This window comes from Prunus mume, linkage group LG4 (genome assembly GCF_029339155.1).
Source record: "Prunus mume cultivar Tortuosa linkage group LG4, ASM2933915v1, whole genome shotgun sequence".
NCBI lineage: Eukaryota > Viridiplantae > Streptophyta > Magnoliopsida > Rosales > Rosaceae > Prunus > Prunus mume.
Genome location: NC_142701.1, coordinates 18,237,219 through 18,259,219, shown reverse-complemented (window position 1 = coordinate 18,259,219; position 22,001 = coordinate 18,237,219). Strand labels below are relative to the sequence as shown.

The following is a 22,001-nucleotide window of genomic DNA, read 5'->3' as shown; positions in this document are numbered from 1 at the left end:
GTGGCTAATCTGAGTCGGAGTTTGGGTTTGGATCGGAACTTGAAAAGTTACATGCACAAATAATTACCAACCGTTGATGTGCCCAAATCTTATACATGAATGGCTATATTTAGGGTTTGGGGTTGATAATTCTACCAATATCATAACTCAAGTATCATATATGTGAACAGTAACAAAAAATATTGTAGATATACACGAGCTTTGAGAAGAAGAGAAGATTTGCTAACAAATTTATAATAACCTTAATGCAAATCCGTCTTTGCATTCAAGTTTGATTCTCATTCTCGTAGTCTATTATAGTTTACAATATCACCTGTCAAACTCCAAAAAGACTAAATTCATGCCAAAATGAAATACAACCCATAATTGATCTGAACTAACAATTAACTTACTCAGACTTTTCAATACACTAACCTGTACAAGTACGGGAAGTAAATTGGGTCCTAAATAAGCATAAGTCGTCTAAATCTACAACTTAGATATGCTTGGAGAAAAAAACAAAACTATAATTTAGCTTATAGTGAGGACAAAACTATGATTAGGAACCTGCACCTGCTAATCAGAGAGCAGGGAAGGTCCTACTCATGGCGTTGACGCTAGCAAATAAACCAACGAGGTCTTGCCTGTACGGAAGATAAGACTGTCTCTTGTTATACCCGTCCTTGGCCACCGTCTTGTTCCTCACGTAGAACGCCTCGTGAGCCATCGACACCGCCTTCGACCCTTTGGGCTTGTTCGGCCCGCCTCCCGATCCAGGCCCTGACCCTGACGCGGACCCGGACCCGGACCCGGAGCTCTTCTTAATTTCCTTGGGTTCTTCTTCTGCTGCCTTTTTGGAGCTCGATGACAAAGGGGTCAAGAACACAAACGAGTCCTTGCTACCGCTTTCGCTGTTGCTCCGCCGCAGCAAATCCTTTATGCTCCACCGCCTAGACGACGACGTTCCGGTCGACTTGCTCTTAATCTTGCACTTCCCGCGAGCGTCTTGTGCCACCGCTGATTTGGGCATCCAAACGCAGTACGTCCCCTGTGGGACCGAGTCCAGTTCGTCCACGTCGGAGGACGACGATGACGGCAGAGCAGCAGCATCGTCTTCATCCTCCTCCTCCTCCGCAACCTCCTTATTATTAGGGGCGGCCGCGAGATCTAGTTGACTTTTGTCAAGCAGAAGGTCGCGGTTGAATACGGGGAAAACGGGACCGATCTGGTTGTGGTCAATGAATACCTGGCTTCCGGAACTTTGAAACGAGACGAACTCGAAGTCGTCGTCGACGTCGTCGTTTCTATGATCATAGTGTTCTTTCTGTTCAGCGGAGTTATTGGATTTGTCGAGCAAATTGAGGTTGTCGAACTCTAGGCAGACTTTGGCTGCGACGTCTGCAAGTTTGTCGGAGGAGTAGCTGTTGAAGCTGGGACAGACCAGTCCCTGTTCGAAATCGTCGTCTTGCATATTTTTTTTTTTGTGTTTTGTTTTTGTTTTGGTTTTTTTTGTTTGTGGGGGAGAAATAGAAGGGTTGTGAGTAAGTTGGTTTTCCCTCGATGCTTATATATATATATATATATATCGAGAGAGAGAGAGAGAGAGAGAGAGATTAGATATATAACGCGGGGCAGGAGCAGAGGAAGGTGGTAATTAAATCAATAAGTAATTAGGGATTAAATAAAGTTGTGATATTATTAACGGTGGAGTCTTTGGGCTTCTCATAAGTGTGTTTCTTTCTTGTTTCTAAGGTGTTACGTGCGTGAGCGTGTTGGTAAACTTTCCTTATTCCTTCTTATCGCTCTTTAATTTCACACGTTTCACGTCGTTACCCCACGAACGCGTCCGCGTGTCTGGATACAAAGACAAGATGCACCAAACAGGGCAAATCTTGCCACACAAAATGACAAAGGGAAATAAATCAACAATTCCTTGTTAGAGTTGGATGCTTATTTGGATTGGGAAAACAAACAAAGCAAAATAGGCAAGTTAATATAAGTAATCTGATTTTTTTTCTTCTTCTCAATTTTATCAATTTTAGAAAAGTTGTTTCTTTGCAAGTGATTCTTTCCAGATTGTTTTAGATTTTTAGTTGGCTCATATCACTCGAAAAAGTTTTGCCTATGTCCTATATTGCAATTGGGATGACCGTTTGTTGATCTAATAAACTTCTATCACTATTTATCAACCAAAAAAAAAAAAAAGTTATTAGGTTGTTAACATTGTAAAATGGTCACTACAAATGCCTTTCTCAATTTTCTTTAATTTTGAAACGGCTCTTTACGTTAAAACTTACACTCTTATCTTTTGTTTGTCGCAATATAATTTTTGAGTTTGTTTTTAAACTTGTCTAATTATGATATTATATATTGTACGAGTTATAAATATAATTTTTTACTAGCGTGTGATAGAGGATTCGAATTTAAAATCCTTTTAATATTGAGAAGAGAAGTACTAATAGACCAATTAAGTGGTAACAAGCTACAAAGTCCTGACAGGTTCTGTATTTAATAAAGAAAAATAAAATAAGACTAATAACATAATTCAATTCAATTCATTCTAATTTAATTATGAATTAGTAAACATATCATTACTGGAATGGAAGGGATAAGATAAATTTGCCCTAGTTTCTTTGGGTTGATAGACAAAAAGAACAAAACAAGGCGGTATTCAAACAGATCACTGAAATGTGGTGGTTCTAGAACTAACCCCATGCCAACCACGTGGGGCCGTAGACTTCTAGAAGGAAAATCGTGCACCAGAAAACCAGCAGAGCCGTTGATAAAAGTGACATGGAAATTAATAATGGGGATAGGAACTGAATAGGATAGCTAGATAACCTTGTTTTGGAAGCAATATCAATTTCAATATGCAATTATTATTATTATTATTATTATATATGCAATTTGGCCTAAATCGAGGACGTTTATATGAATAAAAAGCCGACTACTAGTGTGGTTATGTTACTATCAATTTCAATTCAATGTGTCGCCTAATTGCTGACTTTATGCGTATAGAGTTTACTGATTCTCTCATGTCTAAGCATACATTATGCATACGTATGCACATACTTCATATCATCACATGCTTTGTGGTGTAGGAGCGGTTGATACACAAATATATTTCAATAATAATTAGACTTTGCCATTGTTAGTAGAAAAGGCACGTGGCCAGATATACCCCACATTATTAATTTGCAAGTCTTGTTTAATTACTGTTTAAATGCGAAAAGATGTATTTCATATATGAGAGATATGATCAGTAAATACGATATATGTAGTACTATTACTCAACTTCTCGTTTCATTAGTAAGTTCAAAAGTGACAATATACCTAAACCCAAAATTAGAAGAACGCAAGTTCCGAAGTCCAACTTAATTATATTCCAAGGACTGCTTAATCAAACATTAAAAAACTCTTGAACTCAGGCAGAAGCCATCCATTGGTCTTGAATGTCAAGGTCTCCTCAGTCTTTTTTTTTTTTTTTTTTTTTGAAAAAGGGGACAACTGGTGGCAAGCCACGGCCATCCACCCCTTCCGGGACCCAGAGAGGCTATAGGGAATTTCACCCCGTCCCTGGCCCTCATCGCTTGATTCACCAACGGCAGGAATCGAACCTAGGATCTCCCGTTTACATAGGGCTTAGGAAACGCACTTACCACTGGGCCAACCTGTGAGGGTTGGTCTCCTCAGTCTTTTTAATTAAGGAAAATGAAGCACTCTATAGATTAATAGATTATTATGAAATCCGTTACATAACGTGAAAAACATAAAAGTGAATATATCTTCCGGCTACAAGCTCAACAAACCATTTGCCAAAAGTATCTTGGAAAAAAGATTGTGCTGAAGAAAGTGCTTACTTGAAAAGCGGAAGCAGGGGCAGCAAATTGACCTTCTCCGCATGCCAGCCAGACTAGCAATTTGTGTTTCACACAATAAACAATGGAAGCCAGGCCACTGGCCGGCTCTCCAGCCTTGAGCCTTTCAAATAAAACGCATCCGTACTGCACGCTAATGCATGCTAAACGTCTCTTAATGGCTTTGCTTTGTGGAGGTATTAGTGTTAATTATAAACTAATAACCCACCACGTGGGTTAACTTTCCTCTGGTTAATGCAATTAGTTATATGTTATTGGTGGATCTTCCAGCTCCATTTGATATCTTATATCTTGATTGTAATGTTGATCTGCAAAATTAGTGGGATTAGATTTGCAGTAATCACCCTCTATCAATCTTTTTAATTTTTTATCTCTTCATCATTTTAATCATGGTTTAATTGTTACTTTAGTGTGCAAAAACCATAGGCCGCATCAAGCAATTGCTGGTTTAACTTCACTTTAATGGGTGCAACTTGCAAGATTAAAAATTGGGACATGGCATGGGAATATCAAACTGGATCTTCTTTTTGTTTTCTTATAATTTGATAATATCATCAGCTTTACATGGCTAAACCTACAAGGAAGGTGAGTGGTATACAAATACATGTCCTGTCCGCTACAATACTCATTTGGCCATTGCCCCCAACTTACACTTCAAATGCCTCTCCCAAACTGTCAAACATATACACAAACAAACCACCAACTATCCCCTCATCTGATCACATAAGTTCATTACCCTACTACTACGGTTCGGCCATTTCACAATTCTCTAGCCCTCAATCTCCGCTTCAGGTGCTCTAGTTTGCTGCTCAGTCTCAGAGGCAGCTCGCCAGAAGTCTCATCATGGTTTGAACCTTCTAATCGTTTCTGTTGTATTACATCATGACGCATTGGTTTAAACCGTGTCTGGAAAGCCCGGTATGAGAAATACGGTAGCAAAGTGCAAATGACAACGAGGAGGGTCACCAGCCAATACAGAGGACTGGGAGCACAGGCTTCCACAAGAACTTTGTGCGCTGTTGTGGAAACATTCGGTGATACGGAACCGTATATCACCAAGAATATATACCAGAAGGCGATACTTCCCCAGATGAAGAAGTGCTGGATCCAAGTGAAGTAGTTGATGGAAAGTGCCATTTGGCAGTTTACAACCCACACTACGCAAGTGTACATTGTGACCCCTAGGACTTCATAGTCAACTACTTTACCATCTCTACGGAGAGCCTGGCCAACCATGGAATTGGTGGTGAAGAAGAAGATAATTATGGAGCTCAAAACGCCATTAACCATCCAACCCAGTATGCGGGTCCAGCTGAAGAGGAGGTTCTCCACTCCCTCCAGATACAAGGAGGGATACTGTCAGCAGAACAAGAATGAACAATAAATAACTCTCGTAGCTCCAGAAAGCTTCAAGGACTATAATTGCTAACAGATATGAAGCACATGTTACTAGAGCTGATAATTGCTAACAGAACTCTTAAAATGGAATACCTAATTACCAAACGCCAAGCTATATAGCAGTAACACGGAGAATATATCATGATTTTGCAATCAACTGTCACCTTAGAGCTATAGCTTGTTCAGTATCTTTTCCTCCCTGAATACCCATTCATTTTTCCTTATTAGTATATTAAGCTCTTCAAAAGAGAAAAATTGTATACCTTGAGGCATAGTCGTGCAGAAACATCCTGATCAAAAACACCAAGAGCAATCACAGGAAGTGATGTGAAGAAGACATTGTAGAATGACATGTACCAATCATTGTAAGCAGGTTGACCGGAGAAAGAAGCATGGGCCTCAAACCAAAACAGAGTAAACCCAAATGTAATGTTCTTGTAGAAGAAGTAGCATATCTGCATTAGCCAAAAAGAATAGAATAGCACCTATCAACAGGGCATGCATAAATTTGTTGATTCTTTGTTGCCTAAGCCATATTACAAATTACAACGCAATTATATTGGCAATAATCATGTTAATAAGAAGGAAACTGAAAGCCAGAAGATTAAAAAGAAACAACGATTGTCTACTTTGAAAGGGTGGCTTTGGTTCCTCAACTGGTTCCTCAACTTACTGAGGGAAGAGCATTTTTATTATTTCTTTTTAATTTTGCTTTTCAGTGACAATTATAAGAAACATGTTTTACCATCATTGATATGCGCCTGTAGCACCAGTGCCCATGTACAAGCAAGAGCCGCTCCAAAAAACGGAATTGAGCTATGGAAAAATCACTGGCCATTACCGCCTGTGTTTAGGAATCAAAAGGAATCAGAAGCTGGGTGTAACATATAATTTTTTAAATTTACATGTCTGAGAGCTGTCAGACCAAAAATCACAATAAACAACTACTGGTAAATAGTGTGATAGACAAATATATTCTCTATTCTCACGGCTTTCATAGGATGCCGAAAAATTAATTTCTCCACCAGCAGCAGATCAAATATATATTACTAACCACTGGGAAACAGACATACAACATGGACACTAGCTTTAACTACTTTGACAGAAGTCTGGGCATATAAATCTTGTACAAGCAATATAAACATGTGAATATATTAAAAGAAAATAGAATACTAGAACAAGCATGCACTGAAGATGTTGAAGAATAGAAAAAACATGTATGTGAAATGCCACATTTGTGCAGCCCCAGAGGAGTTCGGAATGAAGGCATGCTATGTTGATTATTATTGGAAATCATGCAAAGGTGTACAAATCAGATTAAAAATAGAGTCACCTGCATCCCTTCAACACCACTAATGCCAACTCCAATATCAGCTTCTTGAAGCATGCCAACGTCATTTGCACCATCACCAACAGAAAGTGTTATTTTACCTGTTCCAAGTTTTACCAATCTCGTAACCTGCACATATTTAATAGTTCTATCAGATTATTTGATGCCAGCAGATGGCCATATGAAAAAACTTGGATAATTTGGATTGACATGCTGATGAGCGAGATACATACAAGAGCTTTCTGTTTGGGTGTAGAACGGCAACATATAACAGAAGCACAATTAATTGCAAGCTCAAAAAACGATTTTTCCACATCCTTCTTGAGTGAAAATTCCAAGGACTTTCCATCAATTATCAAGCCAAATGACTTAGCTGAGCTAGAACTTTCTTTAGCTTGATTAATTTGCAAAACACCTTCTCCAATTTGCTTCCTTATGCTTTCAAGAGAAGCCTTATAACAATCAAGGTTTGAGAAATTACCTGAGGGTAAAAGAAAAATAACGGAAAAAGAGAATGTCATGGTTTTTTGCTTTAGGATTCTGTACCTTCACAACTGCCTCTTTATCTCCTTGTTTCGACAAGGCATTTATTTCTGGCAAATCAAGACTGATGACAATCTGTTTCATATCTTGTCTAAGTAAACTGCAAGCATACCTGTAAAATTTACAAAAACTATTAGTAACAAAAAATTTAAAATAACTATAATATGTAATTTGCAGAAAAATATAATCTATCATTAAAACTGCTGACATACCCTATGTTAACTGCAGTTTCCATCTTATCCCCAGTCAATACCCATATCTTTATCCCAGCCTGGGCAAGCTTGTTGATACATTCAGGAACCTGCGTCCCAGAGAACAGTATCAGTATGGAATTATTAATCTAGGAACGCAAACAATCCTTTATGAATATAGAAGTATGCTATAGTTTTGTTATTCTGATATGAACTTCCAATTCACATCAGTATTGAATTGTACAGGGCTCTAAATTCAGGGAGGACACAATAACAATTATTGGGCATAAACTAATCCCGGTGAAAAGACTGATCACAACTGCTATCAAAATTTAATATTCACCCCCTTTTGCAGTTTGTCTTCAACAGCTGTAACACCAAGTAGAATTAAATCTGTTTCAATCTTATCAGCAACCCCATCCACCAATAAATCTCGACCTTCGGTGACAGAAGATTTGGCCTTCAGAAACTCCTTTTCCCATATTTTAAATTCTTCTTCACCGAGCTCGCGGTATGCAATCACCAAAGTTCGTAAACCTGCTTCAGCATATTTATGAATGTGCTCCTTGGTCTGATCCTCAAACTGCCGCCCAGCTTTTGCAAGCCTTTCAAAAATTACACTGGACATATGCAGATAAATGAAATCATGGATTCAACAGATCCTACTGGCAACTTCAAATGGTGAACTGTAAGCATGAGAATTCAAGAGTCTAACCTGTCTGCACCCTTGCAAAGGAGCAAATATTTATTTTCTGGACTCCTTACAATTACTGACATTCTTTTCCGTGAACTACTGAACTCTAAGACATGAAGAAGCTCGTATTCCCTGGGATATAGAAACTTAGTCACATTATGTATGTGTATGTATGAGCTCGCACATATATATTGTACAAAGCATAGGTTGTAGTAAGTAACTAAAATAAGTAATTAGTTACATGTATGTATGAGCTGGCACATATATAAGCATGCTGTAATTGTTATGACCTTCCAGCCGCTTAAAGACTACAAGGAGCCTGAATGTAAAAATAAACAGGTCACGGTACAGATGGAGCTAACCTGTCAACCTTTTTCCCAGTTTCAAAATCCAACTCATGCAATGATATGCTTGTTTGAGTCCTTTCGAAAAACTCAAAGCCAAGCTCCCTGGCAGCTATGACAAAAGCTGCTTCATCTGGCGATTCAGCTTCATAGGTTATTTCTCCTGATTTTTTATCGACAACTGGAATGGCTGTATGACACATCGCTAAAACCCGAAGAAATTTCTGTATTGTGTCTGAATGAGGTTCATTGACCCACTGGCCATTCATGATGCGTTCGTCTCTAAAGTTAAAACCCTTAACTGACTTTCCAGAGGCAACAACATCACTAGTATCCCCGAGTACATCAGATGATATGTCACCAGTTTTAGGCAGTCCATCCCTTCTGTTTGCCAGTGCCCTCTCCACTTCTGTCATACCATGGCCATAAGCAGTGCCTGCAATCGAGCATTTAATAAACTCCATGGAGTTACATGTCAATGTACCTGTTTTGTCAGAAAGTATCATATCAACCTGGCCAAGTTCCTCATTCAGATTAGACGTGCGTGCATGAGCTGGCCTATCTGTTTCCTCATAATACATATCCTGATCTTGGTTAATGAAAACACTCTGTAGTACCTTCACGATCTCTATTGATACGTACAGAGATATTGGTATCAGATATCCATACAACATAAGGGCAGTCAAGAAATGGAAAAAAGCAGCAAGTGCTGGTCTTTTGGGGTCATAAAACACAGTGGTATGATCTGGACGAAGATACCACCTTCTATACTTTCCACCACTGATATCTCGTTTAGTGTCAATTCCGAAAAAGACAGATCCGACAAAGGCTATCACAACCAGAGTACTGAAAAGAATGTAGATTATCTTATCCATTTTCCTCTCAATTTTACTTCTCTTTGAAGGAGGATCTGTAGCATTCTGCATCACTTTCGTGTCATGACCAGTAAACACAACAACACCAAAGACATATTCAGTGTTTTTCAGCTTAGAGTCTCTTAAGAGCATCTGTTGTAAGGAAAGTGGGTAAGGTTTGCCATCATAGTACAAAGTCCCAACAAATGAATACAGATTTTCATTCGGGTCCTCACACTTGATCACTGCTTTAAATTTTTCCAAGGAATTTTCATCCTGAAGATGGGATGTCACCTCCAATGCATGCTTCAATTTTAAATTAGTTTCTCCATCAAGGTTCATAGTTTCAACATAGCAAATCCCATCGTCATAGCTCGATGAAAGCAAAAGCAGATCAGCAGGAAAGTACTCATCCTTGTGCACCTTCACAAGATCACCAACTCGGAGTTTCTTCCATCTGGTCTCATAGAAAGTATAATTCCTACCATAAACTCTAACCTTTCGATTGTTTGCCTCAATATCCTGAAACCATTTCAAGATATAGCCAACTTAATTAGGACAAACAAATAAATAAACATCAAAACATTAATTTGAAGGTATCCTAATAATGTTGCTCTTTCCAATTATGCTGCACCCATTTTGGATATAGACAGTAAGCATCAATACATACTAAAAGGATGTACACAATCTCCATCGGTACAAATGCTCAAAAGACTGTTTGCAACAAATATGACTACATAATGTAAGTTGTAACCTTCCCTGCAAAACATTAACAAAAATATATGTTGATTGTCTGATTAACTTTTACTCTTTCAAACTGCTGGGCCCCCTTGCCCACCCCAGCAGGAGGGGGTTACAATTGAGGACCTTAATTCTAATACAATTATACTCCAAATTCTTTACAGAGTTATTCAAAAATGACTAAATAAGCTTAAGCTATCGCTTGTAAAATCAATGGTGCAATGCATTGACATGTAGATAATTACCTGTTTTCTTCGCCTCCAATCTTCAACAGCTTCCTTAGCCATAGTAGCTCCAATCACCACTAACAAGGGTGCCAGAACACTAACAGCTTTAAAAGGCGCTAATGGACTAAATGAAACACAAGCTACAACAAGAAAGTATATATTTGCAACCCTCCTAAACTGCTCAAACAAAGACTTGGGAATAAAATTAGCTGCCGTGTACTTGGTAGTCGAAACATAATTTCCCCTGTATCTCAACTGAAGTGCCTCAGGATTATCAGGGTCATTACAATGCACAACCCTTGAGAACCCTCTTTCCCCAATTTGGGAATGACTATCATGGAAAGGAGATCGAATACATGAAAACGAATAGAGTTTGCTAAAATGTATCCCTCTCCTTGTCTTCCGCCCTTCTGTCATTTTTGCAAGGTTGCACCCTCAAACTCAGTCACTAAATTCTCCCCTCACTCAAATTTCCATCCACATTCCCCTTTCACTTTCCGGGAAAATCACCAACCAACCAACAAGTCACAGCTATTTCCCAAAACACAAAATTTCCACCATCCCGTAGTCAATACACCCGGGGTTAAGCAAACACATTGACCAATCAAAACAAAATTCTCTACCAGTCTAGGCCAATGGAGTAGCAGATCATTAACACAATCTACCAAAATTTGACAAAACCATTGGAGGAGCTAAAAGATCATAACTTGAGCGACACATAAGAGCCTTGAATGCCTTGCGTAGCCAGATACACAAAGTCGGTGGACAAAGTATATATCTTAAAGCTCCATTTTGATCCCACAGACTAATAATTTTATTTATAATTTTTTTTTAAAAAGGAAAACAGAAAAAGAAAAAAAAGGCTAAAGTAAAGAAAGGCTGATGATTTTAACTTAAAACAAAGATTGCAAGTGCTACAGAGCTAAAACTAGGACGGGAATTTTAGGAAACCCTAGAAGAAGTTGTGTTTCAGAGAATTCCTTACTTCCATTTCCAGGCTGCAGAGATCTCTTTCTTGTGGTTGCTTGTTTGGTTTCAGCTAAAATGTAGAGAGAGTAAAATAAAAAAAGTGAGCTTTGTATGAGTAGTAGTTAGCTTTGCCGCTTTAGTAAGCAAAAGCTGGGGACATAGAGGGGAAAGAGATCTATATATTTTATTTTATATATATACATATGTAAAATAGGAAGCAAAGCAGGTGATCATGGCCGTACACACACTGTAATATTAGTGAATGAGAGAGACTCGAGTCTCGAGTCTGTAGTCGATGAAAGATGACGTGAGGCAGATGAAGATCGTTCTCAATCTTTGCCGCACACGTGGCTGATTGAGCCGCTGGGTCCTTCTTCCTTTGACCCCTTTTCCCTTCGCAAAAGCAAACAAAACAATTCCTTACCCTCCTTTTTTCTTTTAGTCTTTAATTATTTCACTTTGGGAAATAATAAAAAAATTACAAAAGAATTTTATTGCTGACAAAACCGACAAAGAAGAAAAAAACGAAAAAGGAAAGCGCGCCTTGGACGACGTCGTTTTCTCTTGAAACAATTATTTTGAGCACATTTTGTTTTGTTCCATGGTTTCACGGTCTCACCTGCACAACTACACAAAATTTAAAGCTTGACTTGACACGGTTTTCCTTGCGTCCTTCCATGATGTTCTCAATCTCAACTTCTGGTCCAAAATTTAAAATTAAATAAAGGTGAGGGATCTGCCAAGTCATCTATTTGTCTACGAGCTTGCAGCTTAATTATATACGCGTGGAACGACAAAAACTTATGCTTAAATAATCAATTTTAAGAAATTAAACTTCCCTTATTGTTCAGATGCTCGTCGCTCAAGTGGTTAATAATATTCACTTACACACTCGGATTTTGTATGTGCTTAGTGATTTCAACAGATGATGAATTGAATATATGAAATAGCTGATAATGTGTCAAGTTATAATATATAATTAGATAGAAGAGTTAATCGTTTTATTAGTTCCTGAATTTATACCGGATTTTCATTTAAGTTCCTCAATTTTCAAAATAGTTTTTGTGGTCTTTCAACTTTAGTTTCGTTATAACAAATGGTCCTGACGTCAATTTTGTTAACTTTTCTGTTAAATGCAAGGACAAAATGGTATTTTTGTATTAAATTAATTAAAATATGAATAAAAAATTAAAATTGAACTCTCTATCTATCCCCCTTCATCCCGATTTCTACTCCCCCAAACTTGAATTTTATTTTATTTTTTGGTTTTCTATCTAATTTTCTTTTATTGTTATTATATAATTTTGTATTTTTTTGTATTTTTAATATAAAAATATCATTTTGCCCCTACATTTAATAGAAAAAGTTAACAAAATTGATGTATGACCATTTGTTCTAATAAAAGTGAAGTTAAAGGCCACGAGAATGATTTTAGAACTTAAGGGACTCAAATACAAATAAGATCTAAGTTCATGGACTAACAAAACAATTAACCAATAAAAAAGGTTGTTAAGTTTAACTTAAGTCTCAAGTCTTATCGGTTCCCTCCTTAAAGGCTTGAATACTTGGGGGCCATGGCTCATGGTGGGAAAATGGAAATCTCACCTTGAGACAGGTGGCTCGAGTCGACAGCGGGTAGACCCGAGTGGGTTCTCGGCCGACAAGACAAGAGAGTGGCATGGTGGGACCCTCAAAGCCTTTAGGACGTACAAATTTTAAAGCCGGATTCCAACACTGTGCCACGTGCAATTTGGGCTCCATTTCATGTCATTGTTGCCGTCGGCCCACCATCTCCGCCTTCACCTTTCGTAGACTGCAATCTAGATAGATTATAAGCCACGATCCATGCACATGCACCCATCTCATCTCACTCTCTCTCCCCCATACATCCATGCATTGCCGCCACTCTTGTCTTGTGTACAAAGTCATTGGCCCACCTAATTAAAAGGCGCCAATTCAATCCCACGTCCTCAATTATTATACATCTTTAATCATTGTTAAGATACACATCTCATACACGTGTCAAAAAATACATGTGTGCTCGTTTTGGCCCAAAATTATTGTGTTCTGCTGAAATACCGTCTCGTGATGTATCCAAATTCGTTAGATTATTACATGTTACGTCGTGCATTAATAATATCATGTGACGATGTTTTGCTCTCTCAGTTGCACCCAAAAGCTTCCTCATATAAAGGCTTGGTCAAAATGCCGCATCAAGCCCATCTTAACTATTTTGGTTAGGAAAGTAATTTCAACTGTAGTCAAGGCTCAACCCATTGAAATCGGGTGTGTTAAGAACAATTTAGCCCAAGCCCAATATCGTCAATTGGGTTGAATAAGGCACCATAGCGGACAGGGCCTTGTTATAAAGCCAGCGAATCATGCACTGTCTCTCCCGTGACCCAACTTTAGGGCTCTCTATCAGGGGCTGCGATCACGATAAATACCCGATACTTGCAATTTCCCTCCGATACATTGACTATTTGACTAAATCTCGACGCGGGGCCCACCCCATTTTGCAATCACGGTTGGCCTCTCCCCCTGTGAAAATATATTTTGTCTGCAATAATATTTGATTTTGATTTTCCCCACAAAATTGAAGGCAGAAAAAGGGGCTTTCCTTTTACCTGTTGTATTTATTTATTTATTTTAATTCCGTTTAAAAACAGAAATTATTTATAGAAAAAAGAAAAAAAAATGGAGAGAGATTCGATCTGAGGACCTAAGCCTGAGCGACAGTTGGATATAGAGAGGGGGAGGGAGAGAGAGAAAGAGATAGAATAAGAGAGACAATCGGGGGACTTCAATCGACGAGCAATTTGAGCTGAATCGACGTCGTTTTGTGGGGAAGGGGCAGGGGTTCTCATTTTTTCTGAATCTTTGTCAGAACAACTCAGATTCAGTTCTGGACCTTCTGGTTCGTCCACTTTCACGACGATACACAACGAGTTCCACTTTGCTGGCGAAACCCTACGTCCGTACGTATTCGGTACTCCCGCTGATAATTCTTCAGGTTCATCATCCGCCCGCCCACTTAAAGCAATTGAATTTAGCGGATTTTTTTTCGTCAAGTTCATAACTTTGTTTAGCAGCAATTAAAAAGTGTTGTTATTTTTTCTGTTGTTTTGCTTAATTCATTTCATTTCTTCATGTTTATATTAAAATCTAATACTCTGGTTTGGTGGAGCAGACAAATGGGTAACTGGAATTCAGTTTGATGATTTCTTATGGTTCTGAGGTGGCAAGTTTTAAATTTGAATGTGTAGTGTTGCTAATTTGATTGTAAAAATGTGGAAATTTAGAATGGTAGATTGTAGCATCGCAATTTTAATCCCCGCCCCCCGCCCTCTTCTGTCTTAAAAATCCAAGTTGTGATGAATTGTTGCAAGGAAGGTTTATTTTCTACTTCTCTAATGAGTAAATTGTTGCATAGAAGCTTGACTGTAAGGAAGTGAGAATTGTTCAGAAACTGATCAAACAAGAGCTCTTGTAAGATGGTTTTTTTTGTGGACACAATTTTAAGTAGTTTTGTACTTTCCAATACAATCGGCCCTTTAAGATCCAAAAAGTAAGTGCGGTCACCCATTACTGAGCTAAGATTAATTTTTGGACTGTGTTTGGTGTTCACTACACCCATTGGTGGGTTAAGTTATGTTTATTGGAATTTTATTTGTTATGATTTATATGAGTAATGTCATGGCCTCATGTTTGATAATTTTCCTTATTTCTGCGAAAATAATAATCTGGATCGCTGAGGTAGTAATTTCTGGCTTTCTTTCTTGCGTTAATATGGCTAACTTGTTCCTCTTTGATTTTGTAGGAATTGTTTCTTATTTTTTCCTAAGACATCAATCATTGCCATCAGCGTGCACCTTATATAATAAACGCTCAAGTTGGTCTTGTGAGAATAGTGGGCAGTTCAAAGTCAGGCAGCGTTAGTCTGCACTGTTGATGACGTTACTAGATATGGCTTTGTGCTCTCAGTGCTAATTCCTTCTAAAAGTTCTTCAGATTGTTACCTTTCTTTTGTCTTACGGATTCCTGCTCAATTGAATGGTAGCAAGTTCTATCCAGAATTCTTGTCAGTGTATGTAATTATATTATCGCCTATTGTATAACTAGCTAGTGCTGTTTTAGGGTTCCTGAAATTAATTAGGCCATAAATGGAAGCATTTGGTGAAAGAATTATCTGAATGGAGTTACTGGATGAACACGCAATTTTGTGTTGAACCAAGGAAAAATGCTATCAAATTGGAATCCCTGTATTAATTTGATGCTTATTTCCTTTGGGTACACTTTATTTATGTTCTTTGGGATATCCAGAAGTAAAGAGGGTTCCAACAGTGTGATATAAGAAGAAAGCATGGAGTATGTATCAGACAAAAGATTTCCTCTGGATGCAAAAGATTATAAGTTATATGAAGAAGTCGGTGAAGGTGTTAGTGCTTCTGTGTACAGGGCACTCTGTATACCACTTAATGAGATAGTTGCTATCAAGGTTCTTGATCTGGAAAAATGCAATAATGACCTGGTATGTGGACTACTCTCTTTTGTAATTCACAATTTATCTGTCAAGTTTATTTTTTAACGCACCTGGTTGGCATCTAAATGGTGCTAATATTTGGCTTGTCTTGTTCACTTGGGTTCTATGTCTTAACATATTTGGACCAATTGAAATCTATGCATGTATTGCATACTATTTTGAGAAGGAATCCCATCACATCATGGATGACTTCAGTAGTTTATAGGAGAGTTATACTTCATTATTTTCATGTGAGGCATTTATAACAGGATTTATCTGAGAAAAAAATTAGTTTCTGATTACAACACTTTTAAGGTCATCATACGTATTCAAATGCCCTCCAAATGCCCTCCAAGAACAGTTTCTGTATAATTGACTGATTTGTTGTCTTGAAGCTATTGATGGGATGATTTAAGTATAAATTTGAAGTACCATCTAAAATTGTATCTTTCTTGTCAAATTATGCAGGATGGTATCCGGAGGGAGGTACATACAATGACTTTGATTAATCACCAAAATTTATTACAAGCACATTGTTCGTTCACTGCTGGCCACAGCCTTTGGGTCGTGATGCCATATATGGCTGGGGGATCCTGCCTACATATAATGAAATCTGCATATCCTGAAGGTTTTGAAGAGCCTGTTATTGCGACTTTATTGCATGAGGTTCTAAAAGCTCTTGTATATCTACATGCTCATGGCCACATCCATAGAGACGTGAAGGTATCATACTTGGCTTGTTGATCCTATCATCTTACCATCAATTTTTGTGTATATTCATGTACTTCAGGGATATTTAGTTGTTGATTGTCTTCATTATGTAATAATGTGACGTTGACTTTTCTAGAGAACGAATGAAATTTGTATCCTTGGAACAAAGGGTTCCTGTTAATACATGAGAAATTTTTATTTGTTTGCTTTTGAAGATATTAATTGTTTGCTTTGTGATATATTGTTAAATCTTTGTACAAAACCTCTTACAGGTGTGCATAGGCCTACATGTGTGTGTCCTCTGTATTGGACAAGCATGCGTTCAGTTTGCTTTATATTTCTTAGCATGCTGTTATTTATGTCTTTTTATGTTGAAGGATGGTCTGCACTAAGTTTTTTTTAATAATCGAGACACGCACTTTTTTTTCTTATTCATGTTCCTAACTTCCATTTTCAGGCTGGGAATATTTTAATTGACTCTAATGGTGCAGTCAAGTTAGGTGACTTTGGAGTGTCAGCATGCATGTTTGATACTGGAGATAGACAGCGTACCAGAAATACTTTTGTTGGAACTCCGTGCTGGTATTTTCTCAATCTTTTCTTTCAGACTTACATATGATGCTCTAATATTAAAGATCCTGTTGCCACTGTTGATTCACTTAAGGCAATTGAAGTTCTACATATGTTAAAATGCTATATTTTTTCTCTTTTTCCTCAGGATGGCTCCTGAAGTTATGCAGCAATTGCATGGCTATGACTTCAAGTGAGTGGGTTGCTTAGCCGATCTCTGACTTTCTTTGTTCTCTTTTTTCATTTGTTTCTCTACTGCAATGTATTTTTGGTTGAACACTTGAAGTTTCTTATGTTATGTTTTACCTTTTTCTCCATGAACAGAGCAGATATCTGGTCATTTGGAATAACAGCACTTGAGCTTGCTCATGGCCATGCCCCATTTTCCAAGTATCCACCCATGAAAGTAAATATCTTGATTTTTTGATATTTAATGAAATCTTCCTGCTAAAAGTGTTTCAGTGGTGCTTATAATGAGAATGTACAACTTTTCTCTTCACTTTTCCACCCTTATTGCAGGTTTTGCTGATGACTTTACAAAATGCACCCCCAGGCCTTGACTATGAAAGAGACAAGAGATTTTCAAAGGTTTGTGTTGGCGAGTTGAAACTCACATCTTCCATTTTCAAATTTAATTCATGAAGTGCTACATTTTCCAGTCTTTCAAAGAGATGGTAGCTGCTTGCTTAGTGAAGGATCCAAAGAAACGTCCAACATCAGAGAAGCTTTTGAAGCACCATTTTTTCAAACATGCACGACCAGTTGATTATTTGGCTCGTACTATTCTTGATGGCCTTTCTCCACTAGGTGATCGTTTTAGGATGCTGAAGGTCTTGTGCTACTCTCAGACTCTCTTCTCTGCTTGATTATTTAGTTGTGATGTGTGGCATAATTTCAGCTTCATGTTTTACTTGTTATGTTTTAGGCAAAAGAAGCTGATCTCCTTGTGCAGAATAAGGCTCTGTATGGGGATAAAGAACACTTATCGCAGGTGAGAGTTGTGTACAAAATTATATAAATTTGGTTAGGTGTTTTCTTGTAGTCTAGATTAGTCTTTTAGGCTTCGGCATTTCAAGTTTTCCCTCCACGTTCTAGTCTTTAGCACTTTAGTGTTTAAAAGGTCTAAATGAGTACATATTATTTAGTTACTCAGAAAGTCACAGATATGAGTCCATCGCCCTCTCTAAGGGCCATAACATTTATATTTTATGAACAGGAAGCTTATGTCTAATACTGCAAACGAATGGAACATAATAGGGCCTTCGGTTAAGTTTGTATTCTTCATCATAGTCAAATTTGTCTCTGTGTGCATGCATTATAATGTGTAATCAAACCATCTTCCTCAATATCTAAGATGATTATTCCTGGAGTTTGGGTAGCCAAATATCAACACTATCCTGATATAATTGTACTCACTCGCAGCAAGAGTATATCCGAGGAATCAGTGCCTGGAATTTCAACCTTGAGGATTTAAAAAATCAAGCTGCCCTTGTAAGTCATGTGAATTTCTAGCCTATGTATACTTCGTTATTCTTAATTTCTTCAGAAAATTGTTTTATTCATCAATGGAATATTCATTTATCATTATTGTTTTTTATATTGGTATTTTATATTATTTCTGACACTGTGTTGCCTGCAGATTCAGGAAGATGGCATGCCCAATGCATCAAGTAAGAAGCAAAGTGAGAAGGATGAAGATGTTAGTTTTCCAGCTGAGGGGGCAGCTATTGAAATGGAAAACCAACCAAATGCTGCACCTGATCAGGAGGTATGGGAACTACTGTGAAAAATGATATCTGTATTGATTTATTTTTATCTCCCTTGTCTCTCAGATATTCAATTTATGAAGTTCTAATTATTCTTTTGTGTTTGGCATCTGCCTTTTTTAGGATGGTTTCAACGATCTTCATGATTTGGACAGCTCACTTGCTTCATTTCCTATTAAACCTCTTCAAGCACTTAAGTATGACTGCTTTCCCTTTTTAGTCATATTTTCCACTGATAACACAAAAACTGATTTTGTGGGCAGGGAAAATAGTTGTCTAAGATTTATCATTTTGCAACAGATTTTGTATTGCAGTCTGAAATTATTATACAATATATTAAGATGTTTGCTGCAAGTTATTGCATTTTATGTAATATGGGATTTCCCAAAATTTATTGAGATACTTTGTGTTTATTTGGAGTAAATTTATTTAGCATTTTCATTTTCCTTGGGGCTGTAATTGCTCCCTTTTTTAGAAACTCAATGTTTTGAATGTAAAAGTTGTTTTCATGTTTGCTTGGCTGTTTGAACATTTAAAAATTCATTTCATTTAAAAAATATATATTATTTATGTAATTAATTATGTTTTCTGATACAGAGGCTGTTTTGATGTTTGTGAGGATGATGGGAGTGCGACTAGTCCTAGAACCATTGTTCAAGAAAATGGAAGAAGCGAGGGTGAGACTTCAGGTCAAAGTAGTTATTTACCACGTCATGTCATTCCCGAGCCTAAAAAATTTTTGAGTGGTTCAGTACTACCGGATGGTGTGCTTTCTCCTAAAAAGGTTATTGGTGATGGGGAGAGGTAAGCTTTCTTCAGGATAAAGTTTTTTGGTTTGTTTGTTATGCTAGGTTCTCTAGAATAACCTCATCGGTAGAATGCTCTATTGTTCTTTCCCTTTTTTCAACCAGAAGAAAGTGAGCTTTGCCTCTCCCCTTCAATGTATCAAGCATTGTTTGCATGCTCATGCTATCTCTGACTGAATGAAACGAAAGCTCCTTGAATTCCATATGTAGTTACTTCTTGTTTTATATAACTGCATACATGATATTTTGAAGGGATCATCTACAATTAAAACATCAACCTGAGCGGAACTATAGTGGTCCATTGTTGTATCGCCAGAAGGGTCATGCCAATAACCCTGCTTCTGGTTTGTCTTCTGTGGTTCTGTGCTTCTCATTTATTACCTTTGTCTAATTTCTGATGCCATCACCTATTTGTCCTTATTTAAAGCTATTATGGTATTGCATTTATTTACGCAGCTGAGGATATGTCTGAAGGAGCAGTTGTCCAATGTAAGGGGCGCTTCAAGGTCACTTCAGCGGACCTCAGTCCCAAGGTACATATGAATAAAGAATTTATCATCGCTATGTGCTCAGCTTGTGGTTAACACAAGGGCAGAGCCATTAATCTGATATCTTGAAGAATTTTTATTCTCTTTTACCAGTTTGCTTATGCTGTAGATACCACTTGTAAATTTTTATCTTTATGAGGCCTGGTTATTGGAAATTGGTTTGCAAATTGATTGAATTGTGGGTTTATAACATATATACTTTAGAATGTTCTCTGCTATTCATCAGAAGTTTGGCTCTCAAGAATGCAATTGCATTTTGTTTGACCCATCTACTGGTTTCAGTTTTTCATCAGATTTTTGCTCAGCACCCATTGGGGTTTTATGTCTACTTTGTGAATTTTGAATCTAACTCTTAATTCTCCTCCTAGTTTAGTATATGCTCAATAGCTAGCTGCATTAAATTTGTCTATTTATGATGTTTCACTTCATAAAACAGTAGGGGTGCAACTTATATCTTTTAGGCAATGGCCTTATAACCATTGCCATTCTAATCTATTTTCCAGGGTCCTTCGAACTGCTTTTTTGGTCCTGCTTGTGGAGGTTCAACTAGTCCAGCAACCACAAACCTTGCAGCTGCCACTGTTCTCCCATCATTACAATGCATTATGCAGCAAAACAGCTTGCAAAGGGTATGTGCCAGTTTCTATTTCTTACCCAATTTTGTAGAGGAGATATTATGTCTCAATTTTCTGTTTTCCTCATTTGACAGGAAGAAATAGTTAAATTGATCAAATATGTGGAACAGACCTCTGGTAATTTCCCAAGCTTTTCATCTCACATTTTTGGCCGTCTGCAAATTTTTGTTGGGTTTGATACATTCAGCTTCACACAGGAACACAAGGGGAGTCCACTGATGCAAGCAGCAGTGATCTTTTGCAGGTAGAGGTTGGGTTTAGTTACCTTTAACATATAAGCCATTTTTCGAAATCATATTGGTTGTACATGAAATGACTTTATAATATTGTTGCTTGATGAGTCGTTATTAATTGAAAATGCTTATAAGCTACAATAGTTTTCTCCCCATTCTAGTGGTAGTTTGTGTTACATCCGATTCTTGAAAGTAATTTGCTCTTATGGACTTTAAGCTTGAACTAGATTTTGACAATGCCACGTCATATTTGACACAGATGCCTCCGGCCTCTGGGAGGGAGAGAGAATTACAGTCTCTGGTGATTCATCTGCAACAGAGGTATATGAGTAATTAAGTTTTTTTGGGTGATGTAATTTTGGATCTTCTTATCAACGTTCTACTTATACTCCATCTGTAATGTCAGTGTTGGGAATCTCGTTGAACAATTGCAAAGACAGAAGTTGAAAAATGCCCAGGTTTGTGTATTTATCTGAATGGCTTTTGTTGGAGTTTTTATATTCTAGGGAGAAAAGAAATATATTTTTGGGTTATCTGTAATCAGAATGTTTCTTGTAAGTGATCAGAAGATGTCTTCTCGTACTTTTGCAGTTAGAAAGACAATTGAAAGTTATGACCAACAAGGACGAAAATATTAGAAACGGAAGTGAAGGTTAATGGCAATGTCATGTCTGCAGTCTACCATTGTCAACCATACAATTGCTTCGGCGGAAAAATAGAAAATGTTGCCGAAAGAAGATGAAGTGTGACGGCGGTGTTGTGGCCACTGCTTGATGATTTCGTTGCTGCTTTGATGGTATGTGGAGTCTGCAATAGGAGCAATTTTCTTCCTCTTCTTTCTTTTGATGTACTCGTAGTGTACCATATGTGTGAATGCGTGTTAGTGCAGACGTTCAAATTTTGAGAATGCTATTCCTTGAATCCCGTTGTGTAACGTGTAATTTATTGAACTGATATTGTAATTATAATTCATATTAGTTCAATTCTCTCTGTTCGACCCAAAAAAAATTATCTTCATAGTCGTGCCTTCTACCCGTTGTGTCAGCTTCAAGGGCTGCACAT

General features: G+C 37.6%; 3 protein-coding genes across 13 annotated transcripts; 1 reads left to right on the top strand and 2 right to left on the bottom strand.

Moving 5' to 3' along the window:
• Window positions 1-230: 230 nt before the first annotated feature.
• Window positions 231-1,580, bottom strand: LOC103329855 (uncharacterized). Its single transcript, XM_089050880.1, has one exon. It carries the CDS (start codon window positions 1,448-1,450, stop codon window positions 560-562), a length of 891 nt encoding a protein of 296 aa, XP_088907006.1. The 5' UTR covers window positions 1,451-1,580; the 3' UTR covers window positions 231-559.
• Window positions 1,581-4,360: 2,780 nt separating this feature from the next.
• LOC103329854 (ATPase E1-E2 type family protein / haloacid dehalogenase-like hydrolase family protein) lies at window positions 4,361-11,304 on the bottom strand. The gene is made up of 11 exons (XM_008232375.2): window positions 10,198-11,304; window positions 8,376-9,733; window positions 8,035-8,145; window positions 7,663-7,939; window positions 7,341-7,429; window positions 7,132-7,240; window positions 6,819-7,037; window positions 6,589-6,714; window positions 6,001-6,099; window positions 5,519-5,710; window positions 4,361-5,213 (listed from the first exon to the last, which is right to left on the bottom strand). Exons 1-11 carry the CDS (start codon window positions 10,594-10,596, stop codon window positions 4,617-4,619), a joined length of 3,576 nt encoding a protein of 1,191 aa, XP_008230597.2. The 5' UTR covers window positions 10,597-11,304; the 3' UTR covers window positions 4,361-4,616.
• A 2,541-nt stretch (window positions 11,305-13,845) lies between these two features.
• Window positions 13,846-21,961, top strand: LOC103329853 (Protein kinase superfamily protein). 11 transcript variants are annotated; one of them, XM_016793941.2, is made up of 22 exons: window positions 13,846-14,161; window positions 14,969-15,204; window positions 15,286-15,679; window positions 16,139-16,393; window positions 16,839-16,963; window positions 17,100-17,144; window positions 17,276-17,357; window positions 17,471-17,539; window positions 17,611-17,781; window positions 17,877-17,942; window positions 18,374-18,442; window positions 18,591-18,719; window positions 18,841-18,914; window positions 19,315-19,521; window positions 19,776-19,867; window positions 19,980-20,056; window positions 20,575-20,700; window positions 20,781-20,823; window positions 20,904-20,950; window positions 21,199-21,260; window positions 21,346-21,397; window positions 21,531-21,950. In XM_016793941.2, the coding sequence occupies exons 3-22, from the start codon at window positions 15,512-15,514 to the stop codon at window positions 21,594-21,596; spliced, it is 2,025 nt and encodes a 674-aa protein (XP_016649427.1). In that variant the 5' UTR covers window positions 13,846-14,161; window positions 14,969-15,204; window positions 15,286-15,511; the 3' UTR covers window positions 21,597-21,950. The 11 variants fall into 11 exon arrangements, with proteins under 11 accessions (XP_016649427.1, XP_088907274.1, XP_088907269.1 ...); XM_089051148.1 differs by having other exon boundaries at window positions 20,904-20,956; window positions 21,531-21,948; XM_089051143.1 differs by having other exon boundaries at window positions 13,847-14,161; window positions 17,596-17,781; window positions 20,904-20,956; window positions 21,531-21,948.
• Window positions 21,962-22,001: the final 40 nt, after the last annotated feature.